The sequence below is a fragment of the Anolis carolinensis genome, chromosome X (assembly GCF_035594765.1).
Source record: "Anolis carolinensis isolate JA03-04 chromosome X, rAnoCar3.1.pri, whole genome shotgun sequence".
Taxonomy (NCBI): Eukaryota; Metazoa; Chordata; class Lepidosauria; order Squamata; family Dactyloidae; genus Anolis; species Anolis carolinensis.
Window position 1 is genome coordinate 10048887 of NC_085847.1, and position 16063 is coordinate 10064949.

The following is a 16063-nucleotide window of genomic DNA, read 5'->3' on the forward strand; positions in this document are numbered from 1 at the left end:
ATTCCAGGGGGAAGCCAACGTTTGGATAATGAAGATGATTTAGCAGCAGCATATTAGCAATTAACATATGCCACAAAATACAGCCTCCAAGATGAAATGGGATTTCATATCCTTTCTCTTGGTCTAACACATGGTGCAGAGGAAGAAGAGAAAACCTCCAGCTGTAACACTTGAGCAGGCGGGAGATATTTTAAGAAGGATTGAACTGGTGTGATATGGATGTGAAAAAAAGGGGGGCGGGAGGGAAGAAAAAGGGGAACCAGATACTTCATTCAGATCATGTCGTCCTATGTTGTGACATGAACCAGGCAGTGCCTTGTAGGATAGGAGTTTTCACTTGGGGTCTCCGGCAGACAGAAAGAGCTGCTTTGACAAGACTGATATTCAGAACTAAGGATGGTGAGGCTTGTCAGTTTCTGGTCTTACACACTCTATTTTGAAATAATTATGTTCTCTCCATCTAAAATATTTTCAAAGGACCTGGAATATTATTTTTTCCAGTTGTATGGTCATATTCCATTGGTACAGCTCTTACCAGTACGTAAAGGTAAAGGTAAAGGTTTCCCCTGATGTTAAGTCATCTCCATTTCTAAGCTGAAGAGCCGGCGTTGTCCGTAGACACCTCCAAGGTCATGTGGCCAGCATGATTGCATGGAGTGCCGTTACCTTCCCGCCGTTACCTATTGATCTACTCACATTGGCATGTTTTCGAACTGCTAGGTTGGCAGAAGCTGGAGCTAACAGCGGGCACTCACTCCGCTCTCAGGATTTGAACCTGGGACTTTTCGGTCTGCAAGTTCAGCAGTTCAGTGCTTTAACATACTTCGCCACCGGGGTTGCAATATAAAGATCCTCTCAGAGCAAAAAAAAAGAGCAGATGGGGGGACAGGATGGGACAGACGGATGGACTACGATGCTAGTCTACATCCTAAACATGACAGAGGACCAAAATCCAGGTTTTTAAGAGTTAAACACTAAACATGTTTGGAGCGAAGGTCCGGATGGACAAATCTGTGAATATCCGAAGGGTATGAGATCCTGCCTGCTTTTGGAATAATAATAATAATAATAATAATAATAATAATAATAATAATAATAATAATAATAATAATAATTTATTTATATTCCTCTCTTCTACCTGAAGGGACTCAGAGGGGATTCCAGTCTATATAAAGCAGAGAAAGGCAAACGTTCAATGCCTTATTTACAATCACATACAATGAGACACACAACACAGGCAAAGGCAAAGGCTTCTCCTTTCATTTCCGGCTTTGGAGGTGGCTTTGGGGAGGTGGTCTTCTCAATTTTCAAGCCGAGGAGCTTGTGGTGTTGCCTCCTGGTCGTATGGTCGGCAAGATTTCTTGGACTGATGAGAGAATCAAGTGAATCAGGATTGTTGTTGTTGTGTGATTTCAAGTCTAAAGTTTAAGGCGGGGGGCGGATCAACGGCCTTCGAGGGCCACATTCGGCCCGTGGGCTGAAGTTTGGGGGCTCCTGGTATAGATAGTGGAAATCTATGGATGCATAATCCATGCCTACTGAAGGACAACTGTACTTCGAAGACACTCTTCAATCCATGGGAGACTTACGAAGCCCACTACCTGTTTGCTACTATCGCTGCTATCCATGTACTTATTCTCAGCCCTTCTTGGCCAGAGGAATGGCAATATTTGATTTCATATCCACTTATGATGTCAGGGGTTTTGGAATGTAAACCTAAGTAAAATAGAGCTGCTATTATTAAGCTGCAGCCTTTTCCAGAGATTTGTATATTCCCTGTAGGCGATATCCATGGTTGGCACATTGCAGTTATGCCAGTAGTACCTCCCCTTCCTGCCATTGTTTTGTAGACATTTCTTCATGTTTGATAAATGCATAATCTCATTTATAAATGTCCCGGTTATTGGCCGTTGCAACCTTTAAAACGGCTTCTTGGCCATTTTCCAGAGTAAATTGTCTGAGCGCAAGAGGCCAAAGAGACAGTTTGGAAAAACAACCACCAAAAGACAGAATCTCCAAATCGCGGTGGCCAAAGTGGCAGCCTATAAACATAGCTTTCCTTCCCGATTGCCGTTCATTAATATGTATTTGAAGCCCCAAAACACTACTCAGACAAGAGGGGGGGAAAGTATGTAAGGGTGAAATTACTGTGGATTGTAATCATTTTGGCCAAGCGTCTAATTTAGATATTACGTTCACTTAACAGATGTACCCGGCATTGCTCTTTGATCTGAAACATGTGGGAGGAAGAGGGCAGTGAATAATGGATTAAAAAGGGGGTGGGTGGCAATGGGCACACATAGACGGATTCTCCACAATAGTCGGTGTTTTAGAGTATTGCCTTCCAAAGGACTGGATCCTCCATTCTCAACGTCTCCCTTTGTTTGTTGGTTTTGTTCATGGTCTGCATCTGACCTCCTTTCAGTAGAGTCTAAATCCTGCACTCTCAACCAGAATAGCCTTTGATTCTTTCTGTTGCAACTCCTCTTATGCTCATGTGAATACTGTATATACTCGAAGATAAGCCGAGTTTTTCAGCCCTTTTTTGAGCTGAAAAAGCCTCCTTCGGCTTATAATGGGATCAAGGCTGGGTAACAGAACCTGGAGGCCATTGCTTGCAATATATGATCTATTTCTCTCTTACCATCCCTTATCAGTGTGTTTTCCAAAGCCTCCCTTGCTCTTAACCAAGGGAATGTTTTGAAAAGGGAAAGACGCCCTTGCAAGTCAGGAAGAAGAAAAATATATATCTATTAATCTTACAAAAGCATTTCCACCTGAAATACTTGTCAATCTCTCCTACAGATATAAGGCATTAACCCCCTGCATGCATTTGCAATCCCTATGTACATCTATCTATCTATCTATCTATCTATCTATCTATCTATCTATCTATCTATCTATCTATCTACATTAATTTTATATATGAATTTTCCTCTCATATGTTTGCAGGTCTTTGCAAATCCTATATACAGTAGAGTCTCATCCAACATAAACGGGCCGACAGAACGTTGGATAAGTGAATATGTTGGATAATAAGGAGAGATTAAGAAAAAGCCTATTAAACATCAAAATAGGTTATGATTTTACAAATTATGCACCAAAACATCATATTATACAACAAATTTAACAGAAAAAGTAGTTCATTACACATTAATGCTATATAGTAATGACTGTATTTACAAATTTAGCATCAAAATATCACGATGTTTTGAAAACATTGACTACAAAAATGCGTTGGATAATCCAGAACGTTGGATAAGTGAGTGTTGGATAAGTGAGACTCTACTGTACATATAGACCCATGTGCCTGTATATCTGTATCCATATATATATATATATATATATATACACACATTATTTAACTTACTGATGCCTTGATTCATGTTATTTTATTGGTATCTATTTTTATTTTGAAATTTACCACTAGCTGCTTCATTTCCCACCCTCGGCTTATACTCGGGTCAATAAGTTATCCCAGTTTATTGTGGTACAATCAGGTGCCTTGGCTTACATTTGGGTCGGCTTATACTCGAGTATATATGGTATTTGATATGTTTTAATTTATATTGATATGTCTATTGGTTTCTTAGTTAATTATGTTATGTCTTGCTTTTGCATTCGGTGCACGTGTCCTTCCCATAGACTACTATGGGTCAGGCATTAATGCCTCTGGCATAGTTGTTTGAACGGATCGTTTTCTCTCTACCTGGTTGTCTGTATGGCTTAGTCACAGAGTCCACAGCACTCAGTAGCACTCTATAAACCCTAATTACTCAGGCTTTATGCCACACTCACTGATTTAATAGAGTAGCTTCGTTAATGTCCCATTTAGTTGGTGATGATAATCCTTACTCTTGGCGGATGCTTCCCAGTGTGTTAATGGAAACTGGGCAGAGGCAATCACAATTTGAACTCGATTCTTAACAAGTATTGGGTACACCGCCTGCCTCCAATTGACCATCTCGACTTTGTGGTAGTTGGTTCATCTTTGGGACTGAAATAAAGCCATTATTCCCTGCTGTGCGTGTCTGTTGTTTTCAGCTCTTCCTCTCGAGTATTCCTCTTGGCGGTGCCATCTAATCAGCTTTAGGTTTTAATTAAACAGCTGTCATTTGCTTCCTAGTTCTGTTGCGACCTAATGTTGTATTAAATTTTAATTTAGCCAAGGCTGAATGGGAAGTAGATTCCTTCAGACAACAAAGAAACACTATTAGCAGGTTACAGTTGTAATTAAGAAGAGCCCGGCTGAAGTGCGAACGCAGTCAGGTTCAGAGAAGGGATTAGGGATAGACACGGAGGGAATTATTGCGCGGAGACGGAGGAGACAACACGCGTCGCCTGCTCCCACTTGATCGGAGAGAATGTCGTGTTCAAAGCCTGCTTTGTACTTGGAATGGGATGTCACACCATTATTGAAACAAGATTATGGTATTTTCTCATTCATCTACAAGACATGAAACCACAGGCCTAGATCCAGTGGCTGTGAAATATGTGGAAGTTCCATCCATGCAGGATGGAGTGGCGTTGAGAAGCTAACATTGCAAGAACCAGAGGCGGTCCACCGGCGAGGCCAATTAGGCGGTTGCCTGTGGCGCATTATTGCCGGGGGCGCTGTCGAGGCACCCCACAGGTATTTTTCAGTGATTTGTTTGGGGGGTGGGGACGCCAAAATTCGGGGGAGGGGTGTGTACCAAAATTCTGGTCGCCTACTCGCCAAAATTACTTCGGGACAGCTCTGGCAAGAACAGCCTACCAGCCATAATAGTTTGTATTGGAGAAGGCAAATGAGGCCATTTCTGGTGATTCAGTGGAGACCTCATGCCAGAAAGCCTCTTCTTTCAATTTTGTGCAACTGCTTGTTCAACTTCTGACAGTCATCAGGTTTTATGCAGCGATGCAAGGACTCAAGGGGACGTCACCATTTGTCTGAACAACAATGTCCATTGGCCCCGGGGAGTTCTCTATGGTTTTGAAGCATTGGAAGTTGGCCATCTCTACATAAATACCCCCTTGTTATCAGCTCTCGGGTCCTTGCAGCTTTACACTGGCTCAGTTGCTACAGATCTGGATTTTGGTGATTTTTTCCGCCCAGTACCCTATAGGCTCTCTGTTTGGAACAGGGTAGTGCTTTCCTCTGAAAACAATTCAGGGAGGTATCTCTTTTACTGTTTTTTCTTTCCTTTCCAGTCATTTTGTGGTCAGCCATAAAATATGCAATGCTTATATTAGGGACACATGGACAGAGCGATCTGTGCAGCTGTTCATTTTGCCCGAGGACACAACAGCCAAGGACAACCCTCCAGAATGTCCAGTTCAATCTGGTGCAGATCTGTCCACGAAACGCTCTCTGTGGACTCCGATACAATTATTCTAACGCTTCATATTTTGCTTAGTCCTCACTTTGCGGTGCTTTCTTGTATTTTGGGAGGCTGCGGGTTGGAGAAACACAAGTTGTTCAGTCAACATGTTGTGATTAAAGGATATCACAATCAAATAGGGAAAAGAACGGGTTGTGTTCAGTCCAAAATGGTGCCATTGGGATCTTCTGCCTTCCCAGCCAGTTTGCGTTATAGCCTGGCAGTCTTCTGTTCAGTGTAATTCTGAATGTTGTGCATGCTCTCGTGAATATATACCATCTTACAATAATCAAAACTTTGGAGGAACATTGTTTCTTTGGGAGTACGAAACGGGAAGCCCCCTCCCTGCATGAAAATCAGCTTGACACAAAAGCAAGCTGCAGCCTTCTTTCGTCTGTAGCCGAGTGCCTCCCCGAACTTGCCTCCTTGCTTTGGCAAGAGAGTGTGTGTGTGGTGACCATAAAGTGCACGTGCCTGACAGTACATGCAGCTGGGCGCCTCTTACTCTAGAATAAGAGGTGCTTGGCTGCAGGCACTGGCAGGCACATATGCTTTCTGAGCTTGCATGTCACGCCACACATGCACTCTTTTTCCCAGAAGAGTGTTTGTGTGATGTGGCATACAGGCAGGCTCGTAAAGCTCGCACGCCTGCCAGTTCCTGCAGCCGAACACCTCCTCTAGAGTAGAAAGAAACAGCAGGTTTCTTAAAGCATGTGCCTTAAAGCATGAGCCAAGAAGGTGAGCCTGGGTTGGAAGCCCCACCCTAATGATCCCATAGAAAACGGATCTTTTGGGGGCCTGAACCGAAAACAGATATCTGCCTTCCGAATTTCGGGAGGCTCCCAAAAAATGGATCGGGGCCCCCAACGAAAGCCGGGACACAAAATGGGTCAAGATTTACCCCGAATGCACAATCTTAATACCCTGCAAAATTGCTCATGGCAGCTCTGGTGCTTTTCTGGGAAAAGAGGTCCCTGAGTCTGATAATGGATTCACCTCTACTGGATATGCGTCTCAGATTGGTTGCCTTGGTTTTTGGAAACGCCCTTTTCGAAATTGATGTAAGATTTGACTCTGATATTGGACTCAATTTGGATATGACTTTCCTGAAGTGGAACTAAGTAGCTCATTTTACAGGCAATCCCTGCAGGGTCCTTACCAGAATACAGCCCTGATTTCCACTTGTTTGTGTGAAAGATTACATGGCCGTGTGGTCTGTTTTTTGCGCTTCTGAGTGTGCAGTGGAACAGTCTAGTACAGTGATGGCCAACCTATGACATGCGTGTCAGCACTGACACGCCTAGCCATTTTTGCTGACATGCTGCCGCCTCAGATTGATTGGATGACTAATGTCTTTTGTGGCCAAATTTGGTGTGATTTGGTCCAGTGGTTTTGTTGTTTACTCCGTGGGAATTATGCACATTACATATATATATATATACTAGCTGTGCCCGGCCACACGTTGCTGTGGCGAAGTATGGTGGTATGGGAAATAAAGTATTGAGGAATTGGTGGTAGTTAAGGTAAAGGGTCCCCTGGGCTGAGTGGGTTGCTAGGAGACCAAGTGAATGAAGCTTAGCCTTCTAACTGGCAGCGATTGGATAAAAACAATTATTCCTCTCCCTCTAATTAGGACTTTATTTTTCTTTTCTTTTTGTTGTATCAACTTAGAGGCATGGATGAGGGGTTGTGCTGTCAATTTTCGAGGTTGTGGGGTGTTTACTTTTGTTGTTTTGTCCGCTGCCGTGATGCCATCACTCATATATATCTATATATCTATATATCTATATCGATATATATATATATGATCATTCTATTATTATTCTATTATTATTGCAGTATATTATTATATTATAGGTACTATAGATTGTTGTACATGGAAATAATGGTAGTAAATAGTTTTTGATTTATTAAATACAGTTATATATTACAATTATATATTGTTGTTACTTAAACTATATATATTGTGAAATTATGGTTTTTTTCTCGAAGTGACACACCATGCTAGGTTTTTTGGTGAATTTTGACACACCGAGTGCAATTGGTCTAGTACAACGATACCAGTTGAGCGGTTTTGTGCCAGAGACAGAACAGCGAATCTAATCCCCGATCTCTCATATAAACTCTTGATATTTTACTTGTTGACACTTCCTTTCTCTTCTCATCACCTCTCTGGTGGACAAATATCATGTTCCCTGGGGAGCTTGGTTAATGAGAGTCTCGATAGAGTTTATTAATGCTGCATAGAAATGCAAATCCAGCTATCTCATTGCGATTATCCTTCTTATCATCCGTGGTTTATAATCATTTATAGTAACAATAATAAAAATCACTGTTATTTTACATTCATTTTTTTTTTTTAATCCCGTGCTGTCCCTCTGTGGTGGATGGATGGCAGCTGGTAGGAAATTAACTCCATCGCCATCAATGAACATAATACAGTTGGGTGAGGGAGGACATCAAGCATCTGGTTTATGTCATCTGGAGTGTAAAGTAAAGAATGTATATTTTCATCTCGTAGCCTTTTATTTCCAGAGCATGCCCTCTGTTTATTGGCAGCTCTCAACCAGATGTTTAAATCCTTTTGAAATCAAAAGCTAAACCACATGTTTCGGCAGAGGAATTGAGTATGTTTGTGGCTGATGGGGCCAAGAGAAGGTGAATGCGTGATTTTAAGTGCTTTTAGGAACTATAATCTGACAGTAATCGGAATTTGATGACGCTCAAGCTCCACGACTCAAAGAATGATGAACATTATGTGCTGGGGAGGCACATAGGGGCTGGAAGGGCCTCTTGATCTCAGATTAGACTGTTGGTCCAACTAACCCAGCTCTTTTTTTTTAATATTAATTTTTATTAAAGTTTCTAATAACATTTACAACTAAAATGTGAAAACCCAAGGGAAAAAGAATAGTGGAAGTGGATGGAAATAAAGAGAAGAAAAAGGGGCAAAGGAATACGAAAGTTAGAGGAAGGGGACAAACAATTAAAAAACAAAACAAAAAAACAAAGAAAAACAAAAAACAATCTTAAACTTAACCAAACACCCAAACAAGAACAAAAAACTATATATATAACCCAGCTCTTTGCACTCTTATCAACAGCAGCATTATGTGGCAGAACAGGGTCTCTTCCATTAACTGGCACCTGATCCTTTTAACTGGACTGGGCAGGAGTTGAACGTGGGAACCTCTTCTGGTATGTCTAGTTTCCGACAGACCTCACAACCTCTGAGGATGCCTATCATAGATGTGGTTGAAACATCAGGAGAGAATGTTTCTGGAACATGGTCAGACAGTTCGAAAAACTCACCATAACCCAGTGATTCTGGCCATGAAAACCTTCGACGACACATTGAGGACTTTATCACACACACCGCATAAAACATACTTTTGTTTCCTATTGAGCTGTGCAACTCTTGAGTTGCAAAGATTTTTTAAAAAGGAAGCAACATGGGAAAGCAGTATGATATTTATTTCTTTACTCATGGCAAGTGGGATGAAAAGACCATCCCCAAAACACATCACGAAAGACACGTCACAGGTACAGACGAGTGTGCCATCACGCACACAAAAATGCACTTCAGACACACACAGAGAAATCTGAGATGAGTAAAGTTGATAGTTTCCCATTTTATAAACGGTACTGGTTGCAGATTCTATGAGTCACCAATGAAATGTGTCATATGATTGGAGCCATAAGCACCAGCAGGCAAAGAGCATCAGAGATGCGGTATCAATGTGTGTGATAAGGTCTTCAGACTGCTTATGTTGCAAGTGTGGAATATCTATCCAGACAGACCCTATATCCTAGGATCTGATCCCAGGTTTTCTGCTTTAAACTGGATTATATGAGTCCATACTGCCAGATAATCTGGGATAAACAAATACGTGGGATCGGATCCTGTGATATAGTGCCTGTCTGGAAGGGCCCCAAGATAGATGACCTTATCTTGAGGACCTTATCACACATACTTATACCCCATCTCATTTAATTTAAAACCTATTCTCTACCATGTTCTCAGAATTGCTATTTTGTTCTGTCCTAATACATGAGTTAGAAATATGTAGTCATCTACATGCAGTTGGGCTGCAACTGCCATCAGTATAGCCAGAGGTGAAGAATGATGGGATTTGTAACCAAGCAATGTCTGAAGGGTTGCATTTCCCCCAAGTGGGTCTTAAATATTAGAACCACAGAATCCTAGCGTTGGAAGAGACCAAAAGAGCCATCATGTCCATTCCCCTGTTGTGCAGGAATACATAATCAAAACACTCATGAAAGATGGCCATTTAGCATCTGTTCTAAAAAAAAATCCAGAGAAGGAATGCTACCCTTTGGAAGTATTAGTGAGCAATTATTCAAATAGCATCCATGGTGATTTGCAAATGAATTCTGTGTTAATGGACTCATTAGTGTGCTATATCTCACAGTACATGGAGGAAGAGATGTGGAAGGCTCTGTGGCCTCTGGACTATCTCCAGGTGGGATTTATTGATGGAAGAAAAGGATTTCTTAAAATTAGCATGGCATATTCCAGCTTCATTGATATCGCAGAGATTTGACAGAGAAAATGAAGAATTGGCTCACCAGGCCATTATGCCTGTGGAGAAGGATATCATTTTCGAGTGCTAACTGCTTGGGGAAACATCATGATCAAAGAAGAGGATCGCTTGCTGGCACTGAAGTGGGATCAATTCCGTTGCTACACGAACATGACAATGTAATGGCCTGAGGCAGAGGAAGGTATCTGGATGACAGCTCGATAGGCCCCCATCGTCTATGCTTCATGATAATTTATATGTACTTGACAGGACACATAGCAGACTGAGCCACCAACCTGGACCATGCAGAGTTGGTGATAATCGCTTGAGTAGCACCTGCAGTTTTGAGTAATGCAACACGTTGTTTAGTTGTTCAAAGCAAAGTTTTAATCTCTGGGTCATGGAGGCCCCATCAAAGTGGTTTAACTATCAAGGTGATTACATAGGAAACCCTGGAACCAGTTTGGGTCTTGGAAGGTGATGACACGAACCACAGGGCACTGGCTTTCTTTTGTATGCTTTCATGGGAATTTGTTGTCGAGTAGTAGTTATGAAAATGAAGGATGGTGTTGACCAGTCATTCCCAAAGTGGGCACTACCACCCCCTGGCAGGCGCTGCAGCGATCCAGGGGGGCTGTGATGGCACCAATTAGGACATGGGGGCGGGGCCAGGGGAGGGGCGTGGCTTCGCAAGAGCCCGGGACGGGGCTGAGAATTTATACCTCTCCTGAGGTGCTTGTTGGGACACAGAGGGCGGAGCTAGGGAAGGGGGCGGGGCCTCTTCCAAGAGCCTGAGACAGGGCTGAGCCTCTATACCTCTCCTGAGGCGCTTGTTGGGATACAGAGGGCGGAGCTAGGGAAGGGGGCGGGGCCTCTTCCAAGAGCCCAAGACAGGGCTGAGCCTCTATACCTCTCCTGAGAGGCCTTTTAGGACTAAAGGGTGGGGCTAGAGGTGGGGGCGGGGCCTCCTTCCAAGAGCCCAAGACAGGGCTGAGCCTCTATACTTCTCCTGAGAGGCCTTTTAGGACTAAATGGCAGAGATGGGGAGGGGGCAGGGCCTCCTTCCAAGAGCCCAAGACAGGGCTGAGCCTCTTTACCTCTCCTGAGAGGCCTTTTAGGACTAAAGGGCAGGGCTGGGGTGGGGGCGCGGCCTCTTCCCAAGAGCGTGAGACAGGGCTGAGCCTCTGTATACCTCTCCTGAGGCGCTTGTTAGAACACGGGGGCGGGGTATAGAGGTTCAGCCCCATCAGGCACTTGGGAAGAGACCCCGCCCCCTCCTCTAGCCCCGCCCCCTGTGTCCTGGCAGGTGCCGCAGGAGAGGGATAGAAGCTCAGCCCTGCCTCAGAGCTCGTAACTCCGCCCATCCCAGTCCTGGCTGCCCATTTGTGGCCCCGCCCACCTCCCCCTCGCAGCCCTGCATCTTGGACTAGGGGAGAGGCTCAGCCCCGCCCTCTTGAGCAGGAGCCACGCCCATCCCTCTAAGCCACGCCCCCCTTTCCAGGGGGCGCTGAGTAATATTTTTTCTGGAAAGGGGGCGGTAGGCCAAATATGTTTGGGAACCACTGGTCTTGACTAATCTCTGACAATAACTCTCTAGTTCGTCCATGTGCCGTTGACTTAACAGTGCTCTGTTTTTTAATATTGTGCCCTTCTGCAGGACACAGAGGTCCTCAACACAGCCATTCTGACAGGGAAACCGGTGTCCGTCCCAGTAAAAGTGGTTGCTGTCGAAGAGGATGGATCGGTGCGAGATGTGTCTGACTCGGCTGAATGCAAATCAGCAGATGAAGACGTCATTAAGGTAAGATTGATGAACCTCAGCATGGCCTTGTTCGGACAGAATAGGTCCCAATGTATTGCAGTCTAGTAGTTCATAACTAGCCACCACTGAAATGGTCCCAGGAAGAGTGTGAGAAAGATGGTCTTCCTTTGCGTAGCCAGTTGTAGTTGGTAGCTTCCATGTCAACGGGGTGTTGAGTGATCCTAGCTTTTTATTTCTAATTTTAAAAGAGCTATCCAAGTTAGGTTCAGAACCTTGGAGAGCTCCTTTAATGTTCACTATCTTACTGACTTGGAAATGTGATGGCTTCAAAGGTAGCCAAGAGGCTTTGTCAGTTGATCATTAATGGCTCCTCATTGGACAGGGAAAATATTAGGATGTGCCTATTATTCGCTCCAAAATAGACTGCTCCGATTTTTTCCATTCACCTTCTCACCTTGCTTCGAAAGGGCTTTGAATGGGTTTATTATCTAGGCAGGAAGAAACGCCTGAAAAGGGGAGAAGGTCAGGCAAGTTCAGTAGAACTCCACATTCGGCAGACAAGGGACGTGACACCCACATTTTGGAAAAGGTCTCACAAAAGACTCACTATTTTTTTCTTATGGTAACTTGTCAGGGCTTTGAGATCTTGTCACATTTTGGACTTTTTCCTGTGTCTTCCTTCACCTCTCATTTGTCTTCTTCACCTGGCCTGATTTTTCTTAAAATCACGTCAGAAGTGAATTGAGAATATACTGCAAGTTGCTTCTGGTGTGAGACAATGGGCTGTTTACAGAGATGTTGCCCAGGGGATGCCCGGATGTGTTACCATCCTGTGAGAATTATGAAAATTAGAAGATGAATATATGAGAATTAGAAGATGTCTTTGGATGAGAAGTCAGCATTTACAAAGTGTGAACAGCCTGGAATACCCTGGAAGACTATAAATAGATTGTCTGTCTATCTATTTATTATTATTATTATTATTATTATTATTATTATTATTATTAATTTAATATATTTATATCCCGCCTTTCTCACCCCGAAGGGGACTCAGAGCGGCTTACAAATTAAATTTACGTACAATATTATATTATTAGCATAGCACAATACTGGCAACAAATTACCATATTGTACCATATCTATATATTGTAATATAATAATAATAATAATAACAACAACTACTTTATTTTTATACCCTGCCTCTATCTCCCCAAAGGGGACTCAGGGCGGCTTACATGGGGCCGCCATGTATTATATTAATAATATTATTATATTGTATTATTAGTATTATATTGTACTACAAAATAATATTATTAATATTATATGCATATACAATATATTATAATATTATATATTACTAGCTGTGCCCGCCCACGCGTTGCTGTGGCAAAGTATGGAAGGGCCCTGAGTCTACACTGCCATATAATCCAGTGCAAATTAGATAATCTGTGGAAGAAGCCTAAGTGAGGCCTAAATCTGCCTGTCCCCTAACTGAACCCTGGCTGTCCCTTGGCTGAGTTGGTTGCTAGGAGACCAAGTGGGCAGAGATTAGCCCTCTAAACTGGCAGCAATTGGATAAAAATAATTATTCCTCTCCCTCTAATTAGGACTTTATTTTTCTTTTTGTTGTATCAACCTAGAGGCATGGATGATGGGTTGTGTTATCAAATTTTGAGGTTGGGGGCCTGTAGTTTTGTTGTTTTGTGGGTCGCCGTGATGCCATCACTCATTTATATATATAGATTGTAAATTATGTTGTATATATGTATATATGGCTATCTATCTATCTATATCATCTATCGATCCATCTGAGAAATACTATACAAACAAAAAATAGATTCTGAGTGTTTAAAAAACCCCACTGAGTCCACTTTCCTTCCATTTAAATCCAGTTCCTTGGAAATGCCCAGTCAATGCTCTTTCCAGAGGGTATGGCTTTCCTACATAAGATGCTCTCCTGACGTTCCTCATGTGGTCTTCATGTATCTGGCTGATTGTGTGCTTTCTTATAAAGTTAATTTTGCTGCTTGTTGTTCTTCTCTAATTGTTGGAATGTGTCATGACAAATGGCACGGCATCCATAACCTTTGAGTCTGGTTTACTTGATTTTGATTAAGGAAGTGGAGGAAGAGAGCACAGTGGGTGGACCAGGACTTTTAGCCTTTCTGGGAAAGAGTTGGAATCGGTTGACTTTGTGACTGGAAATCCTCACACGAACCGCTCTCTGTCTTTTTCACCTCTTTGAGTCTTGGAGGAAATGTCTTTTTTGGCTCTTCACGGGGCCAAAACATTGGCAGGGATGTTCCATCACAAATCCATTGCGCCCGAGACCAATGTTGGCCTTGAAGGCCTCTCAGTGTCACTGGGTTTACTGCCTTATTGCCATCCATTGCTTCTCTACACTATAATGCACTTTATTTATTTATTTATTTACAGTATTTATATTCCGCCCTTCTCGCCCCAAAGGGGACTCAGGTTGCAATACAATGCACATATAGGAGGGCTATCCAGAAAGTAGATTACGTTTTGGAATTAAAAATGAACTAAGTATAGGAGAAAACATTTACCATATGCAGTTGAAAGCCAGACCCAAATACCAGTTCTCAACATAGTCCCCATTGAAATCTAGGCAGTTATCATAGCGATAAAAGAGTTTGGAAAGTCCTTCCCCACCAAACTTTGCCGCTTGTCGTGCGTCCTCAACCTGGATCGCTCTTCTGTTTTGCAAATGCTTGCAAGGAAGGTTATGGCGACTGTTTTTTGGGATAGGAAAGGTGTGCTTCTTACAAAACCTTAGAAGAGCGATCCAGGATGAGCGTGGGGGAAAGTTGAGCACTTGCGCATGCGCAGCTGCGGGAAGGGTTGAGGACGCAAGCCAAGCGGCAAAGTTTGGTGGGCAAGGACTTTCCAAACTCTTTTATCGCTATGATAACTGCCTAGATTTCAATGGGGACTATGTTGAGAAGTGGTATTTGGGGCTGGCTTTCAACTGCATATGGTAAATGTTTTCTCCAATACTTTGTTCATTTTTAATTCCGAAACGTTATCTACTTTCTGGATAGCCCTCGTACATGGCAAACATTCAATGCCATTATTAGACCTTCAGGTCAGCAGTTCAGCCGGCACAAGGGTTTAACTCATTGTGCCACCGTGGCTCCTTTCTTGAAGTGGAACCACCGGTGAGCACCCTTTGGGTTCATTCATGATGATGATGATGATAATAATAATAATACTTTATTTATATTCCACCCTTTTTCCCGTGGGGACTCAGAGTGGATTACAGTATAAACAGATACAGGCAAACATTCAATGCCTTGTTACAATACAATGAGACACACATACACAAACAAAGGAAAAGGCTTCTCCTTTCATTTCCGGCTCAATCAAGTTCAAATCCACCTAACGGTAGTATTTTTTAGCGCTGTTCTGGTACTGGATACCTTCTTGTGCAATGTCAAAAAATATCCCGGTTACATTAGTGTCTCACCAAGAGACCACTGGCATCAGTGTCCACGTCAAGACGGGAGAACGCATTGCCATTAGGACTCCAGACTTTCCTGATATGCTTCCAGATCCCATCAGCCTCAAGGGCTCAGGGGGTTCTAGGCTTGCAGAGGTCTCTGATGAAGGTCGATCCCAAATGGGGATGACATATGATTTGTTTTCCTCTCCCTCCTATACCTTTAAAGGTTCCAAGATGCACTATATTTGCTCATTGTTGAAAGAGGCAGCTGGGTATTTGCTATCCCTGGGATGCATAATCAGCCTTGCACCCTTGCTGCTTGGCAAGCTTTAATCAAATTTCTCTAAACATTGCTTGAGTGAATGTATTTGTGGTTTAATTTACTCACACCTGCCTTTTGGCAATACATTCCAAGAGGGTCTCCCTGGAGACATATAATTGACACTGAAGACCGAGATGATGAGTCTGACAAGCCACTGTTGTTGAAGTGCCTGCAGTTAATTTATGTGACAGAAAAGCTCACGCCATTGACGGATCCTGGCGTTTTTCCTCCCTCCCTGGGGCGGAAAGGTTGAGGGAATATTTTATATTATGATTAGCCTAATTTTATTTTTAATTTGCAGCGAGAAATGGAAACAAAGGGCTCGTGATAAAGCGACGGATTATTGGAGTCCAAAACACCCCCCTCCCTCCCTGTTACCATAAGACCTATCCAGTGAACATACATGAAGGTTCAAGGAAAGCAACAGAAGTGTCTATGCTAAAGAAAGACTTATTTATTTACTACTACTACTACTACTACTACTACTACTACTACTCTATATATATAAAAGAGTGATGGCATCAGGGCAGCAGACAAAACAACAAAACTACACATTCCAGAAACACTAAACTTGGCAGCACAACCCCTCATCCATGCCTCTACGTACATACA

At 42.9% G+C, this 16063-nt stretch overlaps 1 protein-coding gene across 1 annotated transcript in view; it reads left to right on the forward strand.

The window, feature by feature from the left end:
• tmem132b (transmembrane protein 132B) overlaps positions 1-16063 on the forward strand; it is a 272960-nt gene that overhangs the window by 230970 nt on the left and 25927 nt on the right. The window contains exon 5 of the mRNA XM_008113646.3: positions 11562-11705. Coding sequence (XP_008111853.2) covers positions 11562-11705 — 144 coding nt within the window. The remainder of the gene's footprint in view (positions 1-11561; positions 11706-16063) is intronic.